A 21,521-nucleotide genomic window follows, 5' to 3' on the forward strand; every position below is an offset into this window, starting at 1 on the left:
GTGGGAGCCTGGGGGCAGGCGGGAGTTCAGAAGCCATAACGGTTTAGGAAGCAGAGAGAGCTGGCGTGTGGTCCGACCTCCGCTTCTCCAAGGCTCGCTGGTCCTCCACACGCCCCCGTCGGCCTCACGGTGCTGTCTCGTCCCCCCTGCGTCCCGGGGGGGGGGGAGGGGTGGCCGGGCCACGTGCCCAGGTCCCACGGCTCACGCACACCAGCACCAGGGACCGGCCGCTGCCCCGCCCACGGCCCACGTGCCTGGTTGCCTCGCTCTCACAGGCAGGTCTTCCGTTCTCGCTCTCCAGGAGGCAGTTCTCGAGACCGCTCACTTATCAGCCTTTTAAAAAATAAATTATATTGATCTCAGAGAGGAAGGGAGAGGGAGAGAGAGAGAAACATCAGTGATGAGAGGGAATCGTTGATTGGCTGCCTCCTGCACGCCCCGCACTGGAGATGGCGTCTGCAACCCGGGCCTGTGCCCCGACCGGGAATCGACCTGTGACCTCCTGGTTCATAGGTTGACGCTCAACCCCTGCACCACGCCGGCCAGGTTATCAACTCTTAATCAGATCACGGCCCATCTGTGTGTGTGTGTGGTCACCCCTGTTCCCCGAGGGGTCAGGCTGGGGGCACGTGCTTTCGGGGAACAGGAGCTGAGTGTTGGGGCCAGGAGCCGGGGGCCCCCCGCCTCGTCCTGGTTGTGACTTCGAGTCACCCGCTCTCGCCTGTGGGCCCATCTCCACCGGAAGTGACTGGATTTCCCAAGGAGCTCCCTCCCGCCTCAAACCGAATCCTTCCCAGTCGATGGAGGGAATCCCTTCCAACGAGAGACAGTGAGCCCTGTGGATGAAGCGGCCCCGGACCGTCCCTTCTTCCGATGCGCCCGGCGTGGGCCTTGCTCTGAGCCTCAGCCCTCCCGTGAGCTGTTGGGCAGGACAGTCGCCCTCCGTCCCGGACGCCGGGATGCGGGGGTGTCCAGAGGCGGGAGGATCACCCAACAGCCCGGACTCATCGGGGCGTCGTGTTGAGGACGGAGTGCGCTTTCTTCTCTGGAAATGCAGTGTTTATCGCACAGTAAACACACAGACGGAAGGAGCCAGCTCGCCCTGCGCAGGCCCCTCGGCGCTGGGGCACCTGTCCTCGCTGGGCCGCCTGGACTCCAGGCCAAGCCGCCGAGGGTGGTCCCTGCGCCTCCTGAGCCCCCCTCTCCCCGTGCCACCCCCCGCCCAGGTCAGACCCAACACCTGGCGGCGTGCTCCTGGCTTCTAATGCAGAGATGAAAACAGACGAACGGTTACAGCTCTTCAGGGAGTAGCCGCAGCATGTTCTCTTTTTAAACTCACCCCCCCCACCCACCCCCACCCCGCTCCGTGAGGAGTCGGTCAGCGTGGGAAGCGGAGCCGCGTCAGAGCCCGGCGGGTGCACGGCGTCCCCCACGGCGGGCCTGTGCCTGTCGGGAGTCGGGGTGGCTCGTGTACAGACAGTGGGGTACACGGGGGTTTTGAAAGCATCTGCTCCCTCTTGGTTTGTTAGTGGAAAACCACTCTTATCTGTTGGGAAGAGTAGGGCCCCCCGGAGCTTTGCCTGGTGGGAGGGGACTGGATTGGAGGGGTTCCTTCGCAGCAGCTGCACGGCCTGCTCACACCGCACGGCACTCACTTTAAACATCTCACCGGGTTACCCGCCTGTGACACCTCGGTGAAGCCAGAACTAAATGCATAGGCGATCAGTCAGTCAGTCAGTGAACTGAGGCAGGCGCCCGTGCACGGAGGGAATTCACAGCCCCGCCCCCGCCCTTTCTCTCCACTGCTCGCGTCTGCTTTGTCCTGTGATGTTAGTCTGCTTCTGGTCTCCCCTTTAGCTGTCGTTTTACTACTTTGTACGGCTTTGAAGGTTGTCTGCTTTCCCTGTTGCATTTACTATCTTGCTAATTTTTTCTCTCTCAAAGAATCTCTTTGTTCATAAATCTGGGATATGCTATTTTCCGTATATTTATTAAAGTAAGTGTAATTTTTAAAAGAAATACATATTTTATTGATTTCAGAGAGGAAGAGGGGGGAGAGAGGGTTATCAGTGATGAGAGAGAATCAGTGATCGGCTGCCTCCTGTACGCCCCGCACTGGGGATCGAGCCTACAACCCGTGCTCTGACTGGGAATCAATCCCAGGACCCTTCAGTCCGCAGGCCGACGCTCTGTCCACTGAGCCACACCGGCTGGGGCGTAAGTGTAATGTTTAACCCACAGCTCACACGCGCTGTTGGGTAAGTGACACTGAGCAGACTATGTGTCCAAAACCGTAAAACCAGGAAGAAGCAGGGTCCAGACCAAAACCCAGACTCCTAACTGGAAGCATCAAGTTCTTTGCACAAAATTCACACATCGCTTGCTTGTTTGTGTTCTGGTTGCTCAGACTTTGCCCAAAACCTTTGGCGGCCCTGTCGGCGCGGGTGAGGTCTGTATGCTGGTCGACGGGGCCCAGAGGTGAGAGACCGCAGGCCCAGAGGGTTCCCATGCCAGCTGCTCCAGAAGCACTGAGATAAACTCAGCCCCAAGAGAGTCGTCGGTCACGGCTGGATTCTATCCCTTGTGTGTGGTCCCGGGGTCACGGCTGGATTCTATCCCTCATGTGTGGTCCCGGGGAACTGGTTCCTCACCGGGGCCGGGGGTGGGGTGGGGACTGGGGGTCCTCACCTCTGGCACACGTCCGGGGGAGGGGGGTCACCTGTGTGGTTTTCTGGGAAGAAGATGCCAAGATTGCATCGTGTCCTCGAGGGTCCTGTCCCCAGGAGAGTCGAGAAATATGGCGCGCCAGCTCGGCCCCCTTGGCGGTTACAGCGAGGGTGACCCCTGGGGCAGGTGTGGGCTCCGGGCAGGTGCCTGTCCTCCGCCCTCCGTGGCCCCCACGCCCACGCTGGCCCGGACGTGCCAGGAGGTGTGTGCTCCAGGCAGGGTGTCTGTCCTCTGCCCTCCGTGGCCCCCACACCCACGCTGGCCCGGACGCGGCAGCAGGCGTGGGCTTCGGGCAGGTGTCTGTCCTCTGCCCTCCGTGGCCCCCACGCCCACGCTGGCCCGGACATGCCAGGAGGTGTGTGCTCCGGGCAGGGTGTCTGTCCTCTGCCCTCCGTGGCCCCCACGCCCACGCTGGCCCGGACGCGGCAGCGTGGAGTAGTGCACTAGGAGCCGCGCTCTGTCCCCAGGGGAGTGGGCTTAGGAAGAAGGAAAGAGGTTCCTCGGGGCCAGCGGTCGCCAGCCTTCGGGACCTCACAGTCCACCAGAGTCTGGGCCGTTGTGTCTTCTGAAAGCCCCGGGGAGGTACGTCCGGCGGGAGGTGAGGGAGGGGAGAGCTCGGGCAGCACGGGTCTGGGAAGCTCTGTGTTTCATCGTGACGCCCGCGCTCGCTCTGAGCAGACGTCGGCCGGGCTGGGCAGCGCGTGCGGGGACGGAGCTCGGTCCAGCTGCGGTTCCCACCCGGCCGGGCCAGCAGTCCAGTGGATTCGCTGACCAGTGTGGCTGGGGGTGCCGCGGGAGCACTTGCCGATTGGAGCGAGTTCCAGTCGACAACTGTTTTCTTAGAAGCCGAGCCCTGTTGGCATGGCAGCGCTTCCCCCAGTGACTCGCGGAGCCTCCTCCTTGTGTTCAGTCGGCGCCGGGGAATGGACCACAAGTACCATCCTTCTCCCTCCCCCTGCGAGCCTGTGCGCATCTCCCCGTCGCTTTCACTAACCTCTGTCTTCCTTGCGACTCGCTCCTGCTCAGGGCACGTGGGCAGTGAATACAGGTTGTACCGAGACGGGGGCTTGCAGGGGGGCCGGTGGGGACTGGAGCCTGCCACCCAGGCCTGTGCCCTGACCAGAATCGAACGTTCATAGGTCAGCGCTCACCCACTGAGCTAGCCGGCGGGCTCGGTCAGTGTTCCAGTTTAAAGGCCGGGGCTGCTCTTTCCTGCTGGGGGCTCTGGCCCTGGGCTGGGTGAGCTCCCTGCCGCTGCCGCTGCTGGACATGGCCTGTGGGAGGGCAGTTGCATTCGCTGTGGCTGGGATGTCGGGCAGTGAGACTGACACCAGAAGCAGACGCGTCTCCCAGGCCGCATCCACGGCTGCGTCCACTGAGCGGCCACACGGGCTTTAAAACAAGTTCCCAGGGTGGCCTTGTCTCCGAGTCCCCATGTCCCTTCCTGTCCAGACTTTGCCTGCACCCTTCAGAGGCAGGCTGGTCTCCCGGGGCCCCTCCATTTCCCTGGGACGTGGTAAGGCCGTGTGGCAGACGTCGTGGGGAGAAGCCGGGCGCCCACGGCCGCAGGTGGCATTGCTGGCACGGGTAACCGAGCTGCAGAGGCCGTGGCTGCGGGTGGGACGGAGCCGGGCGCGGCCGGGCCTCCCGTGTGAACCGGGCGCCTGTCTTGCAGGAGGAGGGCGTGGTCAAGGAGATCGACATCAGCCACCACGTGAAGGACGGCTGCGAGAAGGCCGACCCCTCCCAGTTTGAGCTGCTGAAGGTCTTGGGACAAGGCTCCTACGGGAAGGTGAGTCCCCTCCGCTGCCTCCGAGCGCGTCCCGTGCACCGGCCGGTCCCCTCGCCCGTGGCCGGTCCCCTCGCCCCGTGGCCGGTCCCCTCGCCCCGTGGCCCGTCCCCTCGCCTGTGACCGGTCCCCTCGCCCCATGGCCGGTCCCCTCGCCCGTGGCCCGTCCCCTTGCCCGTGACCGGTCCCCTCGCCCCGTGGCCGGTCCCCTCGCCCATGGCCCGTCCCCTCGCCCGTGGCCCGTCCCCTCGCCCGTGGCCCGTCCCCTCGCCCGTGGCCCATCCCCTCGCCCGTGACTGGTCCCCTCGCCCCGTGGCTGGTCCCCTCGCCCCGTGGCCGGTCCCCTCGCCCGTGGCCCGTCCCCTCGCCCGTGACCGGTTCCCTCGCACACGAGCACTCGGGTGTCTGCTGACGGGGAAGGAGGTGGGGATGCCCCTGAACACGTGGGAAGGCAGCCCGGGCTAAGGGGTGCCGTTTGCAGGCGCCCGCCCTGGGCAGGTCCCTCCTGATGGGAACCGCACGCGGGTCAGAGCTGTGCCGGGCAGCACTGACCCCCCCCCCCTTGAGAGCGCCACAGGCTTCCTCTCCGCCGCCCGGCCTCTCCCACGTGCGTGGCCGCTGGACTGGAGCCTGGAGAGCGTGTCCTCAACAGCGATTTTCTAAAAAGGAGGAAAACAAAGCGAACAAGAGACAGAGACGGGAGGTGGTGCCTTCAGGGGGTCACTCGGCCGGGCAGGCTGGACCGGCCTGGCCCCCCGCCCCCCACCCCACCCCCTGCTCAGGGAATTGCCTCTATGAGCCCGTTTCCCGCCCACGAAGTAGGGATAGAAGCTACTTGACATGACTGTTCTGTGGACTCAGTGTGACGGGAACCCTCCCGCCGTCGCCTGCGACGCATCTGTGCACAGGGCGTCCGTTCCCTTCTTCACCTTTAAGTCACGAGGAAAGCGCCTCCCTCCCCGAACGAGGCCCCCGGGCTCTGTTCAGGCCACAGCCACGGCCAGCGGTGTTGATGCCGGGGGTTACGGTTCCCACGTTCTGAGAAGGGAGCAAACCAAATCCCAGCCTCTCACTGTGCCCCCGCCCCTAATGCAGGTGACACACGCTGTCCCCGCCCCTAACGCAGGTGACAGAAGCTGTCCCCGCCCCCTAATGCAGGTGACAGAAGCTGTCCCTGCCCCCTAATGCAGGTGACACACGCTGTCCCCGCCCCTAACGCAGGTGACACATGACTGTCCCCGCCCCTAACGCTGGTGACACATGACTGTCCCTGCCCCTAACGCAGGTGACACACGCTGTCCCCGCCCCTAACGTGGGTGACACAGCTGTCGGCCTGACGCGGGTCTGACATGCTGAGAAAGTGCCGTTCAATGTCCACGTGCCCCGGGGAGCCACGTGGAGACCAGGCTGTGAGCTCAAGCGCCTCAAAGCTGAGATGTGGGTGAAGAAAGCGCAGAACCGGGGCAGGCTCTGTGCCCTCAGAATAACTCGGGGGCCTCCCCAAGAGGCCCGAGGGGTGTTCACAGGGAACTGGGCAGGCCCCTTGGAACAGTGAGTTCTTGTGTTTAAAAAGGAGGTGGATTCCTTCTGGCAGGAAATGCTTAGTGGGAGGGTCACAGCACCAGAAACAACATGATTCTCCTGTGACACGCGCACACACACACACATATCGCCCCATGCACACACATGTCGCCACAGAGCCGTGGGAGCGAGGGGAGTGCCTCCCGGCTGCTGGAGAACACACTACACTCACACCTTCCCTGTGCGCATCCGCTGTGTCGGAAGCTCTGCAGACTCCGTGTGTCCCTTGTCCAGGCAGACACGGGGAGAAGGACGCGCGGCCGATCATGTCCCGTCTCTCTCGGCAGGTGTTTCTGGTGCGCAAGGCCGTGGGGCCGGATGCCGGGCAGCTGTACGCCATGAAGGTGCTGAAGAAGGCCACGCTGAAAGGTGGGGGGCTCAGGGGCTCAAGGAGTTTCGGGAGGCTCAAGAGACCTCAGGGGGCTCGGAGGGCTCAGGGGACTCAGGCCTTGGGGGGCTCGAGGGGCCTCAGGGGGCTCGGAGGGTCCCTGCGCTGCTCACGTCACGTTCTGTGCAGTGCCACGTGGTTCAGGAGGGCGTCCCTAACAGAGGACACCAGACACGTGGCTCTGACCGATACACAGTGTGACACTTCCGAGTCTTCCGTATCCCTCGTTCCCAGAGGAATGTCTCATGGCATCACATCCTCCTTCCACGCATGTCCGTGTGCACGCGTGGCAGAGCCTCGATCGGGGGCCAGCAGGTGGTCATGCTGTGTGTGGACGGCAGGTTGGCCTGAGTTCGTGAGGCGGGTCGCTCAGCTTCACACACACGTGGCTCGTGGCCACTTTGTGTCCCTTGGTTGTCTCAGGGACGGGTTAGAAGCCCAGGCCCACGCCTGGTTCCCAGCCCCCCGTGTGCCCACCCACCCTGAGCACAGAGACAAGAGACGTGGACACGTGTGTCCCCACACACGCGTGCACGGGGTGTTCATGCCCGCAGGTCCATTCTCACGGATGCCAGGAGTAGGAGAGCCGGTCACGCTCGCCGCTCCGTTTCCCAGGGCGCCGCCCCGTGTGCGGTCCTCACACGGCCCTGCTGGGCATGGCCCCGGGTGTGGCCGTCACACAGCGGGTGGTCAGCAGGTGGAGGACCTGGCCTGCGGGGAGCAAGCCTTCCCTGCATCCGGCCGCCCCGGCCCGAATCTGTGGGGGTTCGGCCAGGGTCTGCCCGGGCGTCGTCTCCCAGATCACATCTCACATGGAAGTGTTTCTCGGACGTGTTTCATCTGTGTCCCGGGATGGGCACCGCGGCCGGAGCCGGCCCTTCTCTTGTTTTAGGTGCCATCAGGGGACTCGGGGTGTTGATCGGGGCTCCCGGCCCTTTGCGGTTGGTTTCCGGTCATTGCACACGTGCGTCGGCCTCTGGATGCCGACGTGCAGCTGCTCCGTAACTCGGCCTGTCCCTTCCCGGTGCTGTGTCTTTGCTGACTTACTGGACAGGTTCCCAGCCTCCGGCCGCACCGTCTCGGGGACCGTTGTGTGGCTCGATGCTCGTTAGCACTGAACTCCCTAGTGGACCTGGGTTTATGGTGGTGTGGCTGTAGGGTGGACACAGACACTTGCTTTCCCACGGTGACTACAGCCCCTGGGCAGCTGGAATGTGCCCCAGGCTCATGTGTCCCTGGTTTCCATTCATGATCAGGCGTGTGACTGAACAGGCTTATTACATTCCAAGCGGAACTGAACGCGGTGACAAGGACATCGATCCTGGAGGGTTTCAGAGTCTCTTACCCAGCACCGAGGCCGCGCTCTGCAGGGAGACGGCAAGGGGTGCAGGAGCACATGTCCCCTTCTGTCCACCCTGCCTCCCAGTCATGTCACAGGGCCAGGGCATGGGGGCTGGATAGGCCGATGGGACAGGGACTTTCCCCAGAAGAGGACCCACCTTGGGTGACAAAAGACGGGTCGCAGGCTCAACCCCCGACCCCAGTCGGGGGGGCGTGCGGGAGGCAACCAATCGATGTGACTCTCTCACATTGATGTTTCTCTTGTCTCTCCCTCTCCCTTCCACTTTCTCTAAAAACGAAATGGGAAAGTATCCTTGGGCGAAGATTAACAAACAAACAAAAGAAAGAACGAAGGAAGAATGATGTGTGAACTTGCGAGCTTCCTAAGTCAGGAAAACCCACTGTAAATGACATGGGGTTTGGGGTGGGTGTTCGGTGAGATGACTGGGGTTTGGGGTGGGTGTTCAGTGAGATGACTGGGGTTTGGGGTGGGTGTTCAGTGAGATGACTGAGGTTTGGGGTGGGTGTTTGGTGAAATGATGGCATGAGAGGTAGTGCCCTAGGGGTGACCGTCCGGTTGGTTGTGTAGGAGATCGTCCTTATTCCCAGGAGGTGCTGGGCCTGGGGGTCATGGTGTCGCCCAGCTGGTGAGAGTCAGATTTCTGGCTAAAGTGTGTGTGTGTGTAGAGAGAGAGAGAGAATGCACAAATACCAGCGATTGTGGGACCTCCTGGTCATCATCCCTCTAGTTCCACTCTGGTGCACGTGTGAATGCTTGTGACGAGGAGTTGGGGGGTGACTCACGCAGTGTTTGGTGCCGAACCCTGAGCCGGGCCTGCCTGTGGTGAGCCTGGTTTCTGTCCGCAGTTCGGGACCGCGTCAGGTCGAAGATGGAGAGAGACATCTTGGCAGAGGTGAACCACCCCTTCATCGTGAAGCTGCACTACGGTAAATACGGTGAAAAATAAGATAAAGCCACCTGCTTCTGGGGACTGGGGGCAGCGCCCCCAGACGGGCACTGAGGAGGAGCCAGCGTCAGAGAGGGCCCCGAGTCACCCTGCCCCCTCCGAGTCGCTCGGCCCTCGTTTTCTCAAAAGGAGCAAGTGCCTTATTTTCCTCTCGAAGGCCTACTGTGAGGTGGCTGTGCATTATTATTCTTTAACTAGAGGCCTGGTGCACGGATTCGTGCACCTGGCCTGCGCCCTCTCACAATCCGAGACCCCTCGGGGGATGTCGGACTGCTGGTTTCGGCCCGTTCCCGCAGGCCAGGCCGAGGGACCCCACGGTGCACAAATCCGTGCACCGGGCCTCTAGGATGCATATAAGACCTTTGGTTAATCTCTTCCCACCCTCCCCCCTTCCCCCTTTGCTCTGACATTCATCAGTCTTCCATGTTTCCATGCCTGTGGTTTCTGTGCTTGCATTGAGCGTCTGCCCCCTGGTGGTCAGTGCACATCATAGCTACTGGCTTTTATATATATAGATTATTGTCGTTGATTAAGTGGTTTAAAAAAGTCTCTTGGCCTAGAATGGGGCCGAACCGATGACATTTTTGTGTTGTTTTAAAATAAAGTGCTTTGTGATGCAGTAGTTTATGTAAAGGAGAGACGGTAACACTTCCTGCATTTTAAGTGGCCCCTGCTTCAAGCATTTCAAACTGCCCTGCAAAGCAGGTTATTATTTCCATTTTTCAGAAGACAAAGCTGAGGCTCAGATCAAATAATTTGCCCAACGCCACTTACCTGCTGGGCCACACACCTCCTGTCAGCTTTCTGCCTTTTTATCTCTTCTGCCTGGGAATCGAACCGTGACCTCTTGGGTCATGTCAACGCTCAGCCACTGAGCCCCACCGGCCGGATGGACGGTCTCTCTTGGCCCTTGCGTGCACAGTCAGCCCATTTGGCTGGGCACCCGGCTAAGTGGTGGGCGGAGCTATGTCTGTGGCCCGTGACTGGGGCACAGCAGTAAGCCCATAATTGTGGCACTGTGATCAAACCCGGAGCGCCTGCACCACTGCCATGATGTCGCATAGCCACCCAGCTGGTCACTGCGCTGCCGTAAAAGAGGGGATCGGAGGGTGGGTGCCCTCGAGCCCCGAGCCGGGGAGAATGCACTTCCGTGGGAAGGAAAGGGGGCTCCACCCAACGTGGTCAGAGCCATCGTCCCCACCTCTCTCCCCACCCCCCACCCACAGCAGAGTGAGACCCGTCCCCCAGGCCCAGCCTGACTGTGGCAACAGCAACCGCTCAGGGACTTGAGTGCCTTTCTCCCTGTGTCTCCGGCCCCTTTGTGGCTAAAGCAGGAAGGGAGGAGGGAAGGGAGAGAGAAGTATCCAGACCCTAAGAAGTGACGGAAGCAGGAGAGCTCGCTAATATCGGCCCCTCCCCACGTCCTCCGGCCGCTGGCTCCCACTGCTCCCTCCGTTTGTGAAGTGACCCAGGTCACAGGGTCAGGACACAGGGTCCTTGGAGCCGCAGAGACTGACCCGAGGGCACGGCCACCCCAGGGACCACGGGGGCCCGACTGCTGACCGCTCGCTCTCCCCTTCACAGCCTTCCAGACAGAGGGGAAGCTCTACCTGATCCTGGACTTCCTGCGCGGAGGGGACCTCTTTACCCGGCTCTCCAAGGAGGTAACGCCCACCCCGGTCGTAGGTCCCTTTCTGTCTGGGACTCAAGGGACAGAGGGAGGGAGAGCTGGGGGAGGGGTGTGTGCTCTCTCCCTTCATTTCCTGGTGGTCCCTCGGGCAACGGCACAGTGACCTATGGGGCTGCTTGCAGTATAGTTCAAAGCCTGAGGCTACAGAATCAGACCCAGTTCTGGCAAAAGCCCTCCTAGAGCAGCCGCCCTTCCAGCCTGGTGCCTGGTCCCTCCTGGGGCAGGCGCGTGGTCCCTCCTGGGGCAGGCGCGTGGTCCCTCCTGGGGCAGGTGTGTGGTCCCTTCTGTGGTGGTCACTGCAGAGCCTGGTGCAGGGTGTTTCGTTTCTGTGGAGACGCTCTGTGTTTTGCCATTGGCACCGGGAGAACTGGCCTAGCGGAGAAGTCTGTGCTCTCTGAGCACCTGCTCTGCGTACAGGGGTAAAGTCAGGTCAGGGGAGCTGGGCGGCCTCGGAGCTGCTGTGAGGAAACCCGTGAATGGGGTGACCGTTTAGGAAAGAATTGGGAGCTGGTGGAACACGGAAGGTAGAGTGGGAGATCCCAGAGGCTGGAGGGCGGGCGGCAGCACCAGGGTCCCCGCCAGGCTGTGGGCACGGTCCCTGCCCCACTGGGAGGCCCTGTGTGAAGTGAGGTGTTGGTCTGTGTGCGCCTGGCAGTCACCTCCGGTCCCCGCCGCCGTACGCTGCGCCCTTGCTCAGGCTGAGCACCCTGGAGCTGATTTCGTGTCGCCCTCAGAGGGAGCTCTGGGCTCCGGTCGGGACTTTGATCTCGGGGTGAATGTGGACAGTGTTCCCCGCCCGCTCTGGCTCCCTGCCCAGCAGCCACGACAAGTACCTGCTGCTCTGACACCCTGGGGGACAGGGGAGTGTCCTGGCGGCCCGATGACCTTGACGTGTGTGATTTCCCGGCCTGAATCGGGTGCCCCGACACCCAGGTGCCCCCTGTCCCCGGCTCGGGGCGCTCAGCTGACCGCGCACCACGGAGTGTTGTCCTGGGTGGAACCCATCGCCCTCTGTCAGGCAGCAGCCGCCAGTTTGCGTGAATCCGTGAAGGTGGCCAAGGAGAGGGGGAGAAGCGTGTGCCAGGCGTGATGTCAGAGCTGCTCGCCGGCCTCGCGCTTGGCTGTGTTAAACCTCACGCGTTCACATCAGAAGCTGCTTTGACATGTAACGCCCGGGAGACTGGGAGCTGGTGACCTGCGGGCGAGGCCCCGGGGAGGAGGTCCAGGCGCCGATGGCTTCAGCTTTGTAGGCCTCGCTCTTCGCCTTCCATGACCTGAAACTATAAATAGGCCCGTTTCCACTGTGGGCGCCAGAGGCATCGCCTGGGGGGGCAGAGTGGGGGGTGGGGCGGGCCGAGTGCAGAGCAGGACCGACCGGTGTGGACTTCGAGGGCTGAGCCGTGGTCCCCTTGGCAGAGCGTTGATAAAGGGACCGGCCGCCAGCTCGGCTCGCCCGCTCTCTGCTCGCAGGTGATGTTCACGGAGGAGGACGTCAAGTTCTACCTGGCGGAGCTGGCCCTGGCGCTGGACCACCTGCATGGCCTGGGCATCATCTACAGGGACCTGAAGCCCGAGAAGTGAGTGGGCCACGTGGGCGCCGGCCTCGCCCCTGCTTGCCAGCCCCCCTCCCCGCCCCCTGCAGCCCCTGCTCGGGGTTCAGTTTCCACGTGAGGTCTCCCCAGGAGTGGGCGGGCTTCCTCCTGCCGGCACCTCCCGGGCGGGGATCCAGGTGGGATGAGCAAGTCCACCTGCTGCCCTGGGCGGTGCCCGGACACAGTGGGGCTCACGCTGAGCTGCACCGGTTCCCAGCGCTCGGACCTGGTCCCGGGGAGGCCGGCGGAGCCCAGGGCCGTGGCCGCAGGTCAGGTGGGCAGGCGGGTGGCACCCCCTCACCTGCTGGTCCCACATCCGCTCATGGTCTCTGACGTCATCGCCAGCACAACACGCGTCGCTGCTGCAGGTGTGACTAGCCGGTCACACCATCGCCAGGCCCTCCCTGCGTGTCCCACGGGGGAGCAGCGTCCCGTGACCTCGGTGCCCCTCCTCTAGCGAGTGCAGCCGGGGGGTCCCGGCCGGGAGCCCCGAGCCCTGCTCTCGCTCTTTACAGGCCAAAGGGATCTTTATAGTTAGAAAGATCATACGTCGTGGCGGGGCTGCAGGAGGAAAGATGTCAGTGAGGATTAGTGAGGGCTCATGGCGAAAGCTGCTCATTTCTGGGCCAAGATTAGGTGTCACCGAAAAGCAAAGGTAGAAACACAGGAAGGGGTCCTCTTAGTTCTGCACGGGCAGCAGGCGGCTCCTGCACGGAGACTGCGCACGGGTGGCCTGGGGGTCCCTGGGTGCCACCCCCCTCGCCCCGTGCCTACCTGCCGGGAGCTGATGGAGCCTCTGCTCTCCCCTCAGCATCCTCCTGGACGAAGAGGGTCATATCAAGGTCACAGGTGAGTGAGCGCCGGCCCTGAGAACCTCCCGCCGCGGGAGGAGGGCGAGGGAGGTGGAGAAGAGAGGGTGTTTCTATCTCTCCCTCCTCCCTCCTCCTCCCCCTGCCCTCTCCTCCCACCTCCCTTCTCCTCCCTCCTCTTCCTTCCTCCCTCCTTTCCCTCCTAGCAAACCCCGCCTGCTGTCTGGTCAGTGGTCCCTGTGCTGTCAGGCCCCCTGCTGGCCTGCGTGGAGCTGTTAGAAATCAGGTCTCCTGGGGACTTCATGGTGGTCACTGAGAAGTACAATTTCTTTTAAAAAATACACGTATTTTATTGATTTCAGAGAGAGGAAGGGAGAGGGAGAAAGAGAAACATCAATGATGAGAGAGAATCACTGATCAGTTGCCTCCTGCACACCCCACACTGGGGATCGATCGAGCCCACAACCCGGGCCTGTGCCCTGACCAGGAATCAAACCGTGACCTCCTGGTTCATAGGTCGATGGTCAGCCACTGAGCCACGCCGTCCGGCAGAAGTACAAGTTCTTGACACCTTCCAGGGCTCCTGAATCTGTGGGCTTCTGAGACGTTGCCCGGGGAGCGCCTATGGGTGCGGCGCTGGCGTCCGGGGGGTTGAGTTGGGCAGACAGAGTGGGTGGGGCCGTGATGCCCAGTGGGCAGAATTCACAGAAATGCCACGGAAGCCTCGGCTGGGCCTCAGAGACCGAGAAGGGCCGCGCGCTGTTTCCCTAGACTTCGGGCTGAGCAAGGAGGCCATCGACCACGACACACGCGCCTACTCGTTCTGCGGGACCATCGAGTACATGGCGCCCGAGGTGGTGAACCGGCGGGGCCACACGCAGAGCGCTGACTGGTGGTCCTTCGGAGTGCTCATGGTGAGGGCGGGGCTCATGGTGAAGGCGGGGTGATCATGGTGAGGGCGGGGTGATCATGGTGAGGGCGGGGTGATCATGGTGAGGGCGGGTGCTCATGGTGAGGGCGGGGCTCATGGTGAGGGCGGGGTGCTCATGGTGAGGGCGGGTGCTCATGGTGAGGGCAGGTGATCATGGTGAGGGCGGGGCTCATGGTGAGGGCGGGTGCTCATGGTGAGGGCGGGGCTCATAGTGAGGGCGGGTGATCATAGTGAGGGCGGGGTGATCCTGGTGAGGGCGGGGCTCATGGTGAGGGCTGGTGATCATGGTGAGGGCGGGGCTCATGGTGAGGGCGGGGCTCATGGTGAGGGTGGGTGATCATGGTGAGGGCGGGGTGATCATGGTGAGGGCGGGTGATCATGGTGAGGGCAGGTGATCATGGTGAGGGCGGGGCTCATGGTGAGGGCGGGGCTCGTGGTGAGGGCCTGTCCCCTCCCCGGGACAGCACGGTCCTTCCAGAACTTTCTCTGTGCGTCTGAGCGCCTCCCTGCTCTGTCTCTGCAGTTCGAGATGCTCACGGGGTCCCTGCCGTTCCAGGGCAAGGACAGGAAGGAGACCATGGGCCTCATCCTCAAGTGAGTAGGAGCCGCCCCGTGGCTGCACCCCGTCAGCTCCTCCTCACACCAGGGGCCTCGGGCCTCAGCACCAGGGGCTGTAGCCGGCGTTGGCGGCGATGCCACGGGGATACGGGGGCAGCTGCCCTGAGGGGCCCCGAGGGATCGTCTGCTGGGGTCCAACCCCAGCAGGTCCAGGGGTCTCCAAAGGTGTGGACGGAGTCGGCGAAGAAGGAATGACACGGAGACAGCGTTCAGTTGATCAGCAGCCTAGCCAGGATCTCTAGCCAGGATCTCCAGCCAGGTTCTGTCCAGGTTCTGTTGCCAGGTTCAGTCACCAGGTTCTAGTCAGGTTCTCTTGCCATGTTCTATCCAGGTTCTGTAGCCAGATTTTGTCTCTAGGTTCTTCAGTCAGGTTCTCTCGCTAGGTTCTGTTGCCAGTTTCTGTCCAGGATCTTTTGCCATGTTCTGTCTCTAGGTTCTTCTCTAGGTTCTGTGTCTAGGTTCTGTCTCTAGGTTCTTCTCTAGGTTCTGTGTCTAGGTTCTGTGTAGGTTCTGTGTCCTGTTGTCTTGTTACATCTGTATTTATACCAGTTGATTCCAATCCTATCAATTTCTATTCCAAAGGTTAGGGCGTTTCTTATCTCCATTCCAGGGAGTAAAGATTATGTAGCTTAAGCATGATTGTTCGTAGTTAAAGTGATTAACTACCCGCCTGGCACTTAGTTAAGGAGTTTTATCCCCTCCCTAACTTCAGGGGAAAATCCCTACCTGGGGAAACAACCCCTCTCAGAGAGGTGACCTTGGTTAAAACACATAGTGCCAAGAAGGTGAGCAAACATATTAAGAACAGTATGCCATATATGCCAGGTCCCTTGAAACAGCAAGGATGGACCGGCTCCCGGCAATTGTCCACCCACAGGCTCTCCGCCAGGAAGGGTGCTGCAGGGTGTCCAGTGGCCGGGCCTGGGATGTGATGATTGACGGGTCAGAGGGCGAGGCTGGGGCTCAGAGACCACCGAGGGGTCCCTTCCTCCCACCTGTGGGCAGGTGCACGCGTTCGTCCCAGGGGCTCGTTCACCACACGGAGGTGTTTGCCCCTAGAATCCCCACAGACTCTAACCCAGGGCCACCGCCCTGCGTGGCATCGGCCACCTGCCCCAGGGCCGTGTGGCCAGGACGTGGGCCGAGCTCCTGGAGGGGGGGACCGAGGGCGGGCTGGGAGTGGGGACCCCATAAGTGTCAAGGAGGGGCTCGCTGTGAGTGAAGGCGGCCCCCCCAAGGCTGCTGTCCTCACAGCGCCTCGCTCAGCCCCGCGAGTGAACACGTGGCCATTACAGAAGCCGGAGCCCCTGTGGCTGCGGTGTTTGTGGGTGACGTGCCCGATGGAGAGGGGGGCCGTGGAGGAGACCCCGGGAGAGGAGTTCCCAGGCTCCCAGCGTGGACGACACCCTGGTTTTGGGGTGATTGCCTCAGTTCCTTTAAGGTTGAAGGGGGAATGGACCTGCACTTGCTCTAAAGCTACACTTGTTCCTCTGCAAAGCCGAGTGGAGAGATGGGCATGTGACCCGTTGGGGGGGGGGGCGGCATTCTGGGGGGCAGCTCCCAGCTGGGGTCCCGCCTTCCCCAGGGGCCTGAGGCCCCCACCTGGGCGTGCAAGGCCCTCCTCCCCCAGGCCCTCAAGACGAGATCCCAAAGGAGAACGTCGGTGCCGAAAGCCCCCTGTGCCGCTTGGGAATCAGTTACTCCCATGGACTGTCACTGACGCTCACGGTGCTGTGGTTCTTGGCGGCTTTACTGTTGTTCAACGAAGCGATTACATAGCGGCCGTGTCGCTTCCCAGTTCTAATTTCTAATGTGCTCGCATCACCGTGCAGCCCAGGTGAACAGGACTCGCAACTTACAGCACGGAAGGGCCTGAGGCCCAGGTCAGGGCGCGGCAGCCGGTCACGCGAGGTGACTGGTCTGTTAGTGCTGCCGGGCCGGTCGGGAGCACGGACGCACCTGGTCCCCGTGCCGGGCAGCGGGGTGGTCGCCCCTGGTCTCTGTGCTGGGCAGCAGGGTGGACGCCCCTGGTCTCTGTGCCGGGCAGCCGGGTGGTCGCCGTGCCGGGCAGCGGGGTGGTTGCCCCTGGTCTCTGTGCCGGGCAGCGGGGTGGTCGCCCCTGGTCTCTGTGCCGGGCAGCGGGGTGGTCGCCCCTGGTCTCTGTGCTGGGCAGCGGGTGGGCGCCCCTGGTCTCTGTGCCGGGCAGCGGGGTGGTCGCCCCTGGTCTCTGTGCCCGGCAGCGGGGTGGTCGCCCCTGGTCTCTGTGCCAGGCAACGGGGTGGTCGCACCTGGTGGCCATGGCCGGGCAGCGGGGTGGTCGCCCCTGGTCTCTGTGCCGGGCAGCGGGGTGGTCTCCCCGGCCGCCGTGCCGCCTGACCCCGCCCCCCCGCAGGGCCAAGCTGGGCATGCCCCAGTTCCTCAGCGTCGAGGCGCAGAGCCTGCTGCGAGCGCTCTTCAAGCGGAACCCGTGCAACCGGCTGGGTAAGCGCCGCCCGCGCCTGGGGACCCCGGGGACAGACACCTGCCCCCGCTCTGCTCCTGCTCCAGGTTCCCGGGGTCCCGGAGCGGGTGAGGGTGGGGGTGCTGTCGCCTGAGCTCCAAGGACATGAGGGCCCGCGAGGTCCAAGCTCATGGCCGCTGCCCAGGTGGTGAGAGCTGCTTTCACACCAGGTGGGGGCACCGTCCTGCCGGGTGGCCGCTCTGGGACTGAGACGAAGGGCAGCCCCTTAACTGCGAAGCCTCAGCAGGCGCCAGACCTGGCTTCCCCGAGGTCGCCACCCCGCACTCACCCCCATGGCCCGTCTCCGCGGGGCTCCCAGGGGCCTCTGGGGCCGCCCTCCACGGGGGGTGGGGGGCTCCCCGCTGACACCCGCGGGTCCGCCCGCTCATAGCTGTCCTGCGGCAGGTGCGGGCAGCGACGGCGTGGAGGAGATCAAGCGTCACCCGTTCTTCGTCATCATAGACTGGAACGTAAGTGGCCGTGGTCCCCCTCACAGTGACGGGGCGGGGCACACCGAGGCCACGTCCACTGTCACCTGGCGGCCTGGAGCCTCCTGGATGGGCTGGAGTCTCACGGGCACTGGCTCAGGGAAGAGATCCCACGTCACATGTGCCCTCAGCCTTTCCACAGAGTAAACAGAACGGCCACCCCTCAGCGGCTTCGTGTGTGGGAGGGTCCCCTACGTGCCCGCGGCCCCGCTGCTCTCCTCTTGCTCCCCTGCCCCCCTGGCCCCGCTGCTCTCCTCCTGCTCCCCTGCCCCCCCCCCGCCCCGCTGCTTTCCTCCCGCTCCCCTGCCCCCCCCCCGGCCCCGCTGCTCTCCTCCCGCTCCCCTGCCCCCCCCCCGGCCCCTCTGCTCTCCTCCCGCTCCCCTGCCCCACCCCCCGCCCCGCTGCTCTCCTCCTGCTCCCCTGCCCCGCGGCCCCACTGCTCTCCTCCTGCTCCCCTTCCCCCCACCCCCGCCCCGCTGCTCTCCTCCTGCTCCCCTGCCCCGCGGCCCCACTGCTCTCCTCCTGCTCCCCTTCCCCCCCCCCCCCCGCCCCGCTGCTCTCCTCCTGCTCCCCTGCCCCCCCCCCGGCCCCGCTGCTCTCCTCCTGCTCCCCTGCCCCCCCCCCCGCCCCGCTGCTCTCCTCCTGCTCCCCTTCCCCCCCCCCCGCCCCGCTGCTCTCCTCCTGCTCCCCTGCCCCCCCTGCCCCGCTGCTCTCCTCCCGCTCCCCTTCCCCGCGGCCCCGCTGCCACCGTCTCGCTTTCCCGCAGAAGCTGTACCGGAAGGACATCAAGCCGCCCTTCAAGCCCGCGGTGGGCCGGCCCGAGGACACCTTCCACTTCGACCCCGAGTTCACAGCCCGGACGCCCACGGGTGCGTGCCGCAGCGAGCGGGTGTAACCCTGGGTCCTTGCCGATGGCGGTCCGCCTACCTGACCCGGGAATCCGGGCTCAAGGCCCTTTCACGGGAAATAGTGGTCCGTTCTGTTGTGTTAGCTCTGCTGCAGGTTTTAGTGAGGCTCCTCAGGCACCACGACACCGAAAACCCACCACATGCACACGCCACGCTGCCCCCACCCCCACGCCGCCCCCACGCCCCTCCCGGAGCTGACCGCTCCCCTGCTCCCCCGCAGACTCGCCGGGCGTGCCCCCGAGTGCCAACTCGCACCAACTGTTCAGAGGCTTCAGTTTCGTGGCCTCCAACCTGGTCCAGGAGCCCCCGCAGCAGGACCCGCACAGAGCGGCCATTCACCCCATCGTGCAGGTAACGCCGCGGGCGGGCGGGGCGCGGCCACCAGTGTCGTCTCAGCCGAGGCGGGTGCTCCCCCCCGGACTCCCCGGGCCTCGGGCGTCCCTGAGAGCGGCCGTGGTGTCTGACCCCGGCTGTGTCCCCGCTCGCTCTTCCTGAGGGAGGGAGAGTCCTGATGGCGGTCAGGTGTGCGGGCCGAGCCACCAGGCCCCGGTGTCACGGGCGGGCGTCCTTGCTGCGGGGAGCGGAGCCGGGACCCAGGAGGCGCCTCTGGGTGCGGGAGCCACGTCCCTGTCGTGAGATGTGCCTGTGGGAGGTCAGGAAGGTGACTTTGTAGTTTCCTCCCTTATAAACCCAACCGGACAGGGGGGACTCCGTGCAGAAACCGTGATGACGTTGCATCTGACGCAGTCGGGGCGCGTGGGGCACTGGGCTCCACGTTTCTCTCCCCGCCGCCCTCTGGGGAAGAGAGCAGAGTGTCGGAGGGGGCGCCCGGCCTCGGTCTTGTATGCGGTGGTGACGGGGCCTCATGGGCTCAGATTTCCACTTAGATGTTGACGCGCAGACACGCGTGCGGGACGTAGCATCTGAGCCCCACGCTGGGCCTCCCGGGCACCGGCCGCTCCTGCTCCCAGAGTCTCCCTCCGCTGCTGGGGAAACTGGCCGCCAGCCGCCAGCCCCGCGGTGTCTGAAAGGGCGGGCACCGATAGGCGGGGGAGGCTGGGGTCCGATGGGGAACCGTCGTCCTAGCTCCGTGGCCTTGGCCAGTGGACTTGCCCCTCCCGGCCTCCATGTTGAGGCGCACAGCCTGGACCCCCTTTGCGCCTGCGCTGTGTGCCTCCCCCCTGCGAGAGCTCTGAGGGCCCCGCCTCCGTCCCCCAGCCTCAGGGTCGGGGCGCACAGCCTGGACCCCGGTGCACCTGCCCTGTGTGCCCCTCCCCTCCTCCCTGCGCTCGCCCATCCCGCGAGAGCTGAGGGCCCCGCCTCCGTCCTGCAGCAGCTGCACGGGGACAACGTCCACTTCTCTGATGGCTACGAGGTCAAGGAGGACATCGGGGTGGGCTCCTACTCCGTGTGCAAGCGGTGCGTGCATAGAGCCACGGACGCCGAGTACGCTGTGAAGGTGAGGCCCTGCCGGGCCGTGCTGAGTGCTGGCGCCGGGCCCTGGGCAACTGTCTGCACCCACCGGCCCCCGCCCCGCCCGCCCGCCCGCCACCTCCTAGGCTCCCACACGACGGGGTTCCCCTTACTCTGACGCTCGGTCCCCACTTGCACTTTATTTTGCACATCAGCATGTTTTCAGCTCTAGTCACCATCGAGGCACTGGCCCCCCCGCGCCCTTTGTTGGTGACCCACGCTGGAGCGGTAGCTTGGGCACCCGCGTTTGGGGATGTAGCGTTGGGGGCAGGCTTAGCTATTGGCAAAGGGAGGGGCAGAGAGGGAGGGAGGGGACGTGGATACAGCCCCCAAGAATCAAGCCAAAGAAATGGCCGCAGGCTCAACGCAGCCCGGCCAAGCCTCACACGGCAGCGGTGGCACGCTCAGCCCTCGTGAACAGTGACAGTGTCCGCCGCCCAACCTCTCACCCCACATGGGAGCTCTCGCTCTGTCCTTGTTGCGACATTAAGTGTTGGATCAGGAAATACAAAATGTCCGTTTCCTGGTGGGTCAGTGTGGGTTACAGGAAAGTTTCCTGCCACGTGGTAACCTAGTGTCTGGGAGAGGACACTGTACATTCTCGACAGGCTGCTCGGCCCCACCCAGCCGACCTGGATTTGGGGGCTGCGGGGGGGGACAGGTCCACCTGGAGCCATGGTCATCGGACGTGTCTGGATGCATGGCCATGAGCTGGTCCAAGGACACAGGAAGCTCCTTACCCTCCTGGGCCCAGAACTTCCCTGAGAGCCGGTGCCCACACCCCATGTCCTCAGAGGGCGGGGAGAGGGTGCCGAGAATTCCCAGGCGGTCGGCCTGGTCCCGGGGCGCGGGGGGTGGGAAGGTTCTGGCCTCTGGCGCTGTCTGTCCGAGAGCCTCACGGCGCCACGGCCTGTTCCAGATCATCGACAAGAGCAGGAGGGACCCCTCGGAGGAGATCGAGATCCTGCTGCGGTATGGCCAGCACCCCAACATCATCACCCTCAAGGACGTGAGTGCGCTGGGTGCCCGTTCCCGCCCGTTTCTCCCCGGTGCTCGGCCGTGCAGGGTGCAGGGTGCCGGGTGCCGGGTGCACGGGCCGCGTAGGCACCCAGAGTGAGAAGGCCAGGGCGAGGGGAGCTCCCTGTCTCTCACTTTCCTCGGGGGAAGCTGCCCCAGGGGACCAAATCAGCTTGCCGCCCCTGCCTGTCTGCACCGCGGGGTCTGGCTGCTCCGAGTCCTGTCCTGGCATAGAGGCCCGTGGGCTTGTCAGAGACGCAGGGTGGGGCTCTGCAAGGACCCATAGGTCAGAACCGGCCGTCCACACCCCCAGGTGCCAGGTGCACGGAGCGTCTGCACCCGCCGCCCTGGGCCTGCTGTGTGCTATGTGCAACCTCCACGTGTTCAGTGTCTACATGTCTGTGGGGGGCGGTGGGGGGGACAGGAGGTCAGGACTCATCCCAGCAGGAGCCTTGGCGTGCAGGCGTGAGCTCCTGCCCCACTGTCATTCCTGCCCGGCCCAGGTCATTCACGTTGGTTCTGTCCTCAGAGCCGCGCCCGAGTGAGGGGACTGGCCCTGCCCTCGTCCTACACCAGCCTTGCTTTCACAAGGGGGGTCCGGGAGCCCCTCCTCTCCCCCCCACCCCCCGCCCAAGCTGTCCCTTTCTCCGGGCACAAGTGCGCCTGGGGGGGTGGCCGTGGGGCACGCAGCACTGACCCCT

At 64.0% G+C, this 21,521-nt stretch overlaps 1 protein-coding gene across 4 annotated transcripts in view; it reads left to right on the top strand.

The window, feature by feature from the left end:
* Window positions 1–21,521, top strand: part of RPS6KA2 (ribosomal protein S6 kinase A2) — a 104,950-nt gene that overhangs the window by 75,872 nt on the left and 7,557 nt on the right. For 2 of the 4 annotated variants that reach the window (XM_036317761.1, XM_036317763.1), the window contains 14 exons: window positions 4,403–4,519; window positions 6,385–6,466; window positions 8,694–8,774; window positions 10,379–10,458; window positions 11,928–12,061; window positions 12,888–12,925; window positions 13,657–13,799; window positions 14,340–14,410; window positions 16,827–16,915; window positions 17,340–17,404; window positions 18,189–18,291; window positions 18,551–18,681; window positions 19,664–19,789; window positions 20,723–20,812. In XM_036317761.1, coding sequence (XP_036173654.1) covers window positions 4,403–4,519; window positions 6,385–6,466; window positions 8,694–8,774; window positions 10,379–10,458; window positions 11,928–12,061; window positions 12,888–12,925; window positions 13,657–13,799; window positions 14,340–14,410; window positions 16,827–16,915; window positions 17,340–17,404; window positions 18,189–18,291; window positions 18,551–18,681; window positions 19,664–19,789; window positions 20,723–20,812 — 1,350 coding nt within the window. The remainder of the gene's footprint in view (window positions 1–4,402; window positions 4,520–6,384; window positions 6,467–8,693; window positions 8,775–10,378; window positions 10,459–11,927; window positions 12,062–12,887; window positions 12,926–13,656; window positions 13,800–14,339; window positions 14,411–16,826; window positions 16,916–17,339; window positions 17,405–18,188; window positions 18,292–18,550; window positions 18,682–19,663; window positions 19,790–20,722; window positions 20,813–21,521) is intronic. The other 2 variants (XM_036317762.1, XM_036317764.1) reach the window with 1 other exon arrangement.

The sequence above is a fragment of the Myotis myotis genome, unplaced genomic scaffold, assembly GCF_014108235.1.
Source record: "Myotis myotis isolate mMyoMyo1 unplaced genomic scaffold, mMyoMyo1.p scaffold_m19_p_7, whole genome shotgun sequence".
NCBI classification, from domain to species: Eukaryota; Metazoa; Chordata; class Mammalia; order Chiroptera; family Vespertilionidae; genus Myotis; species Myotis myotis.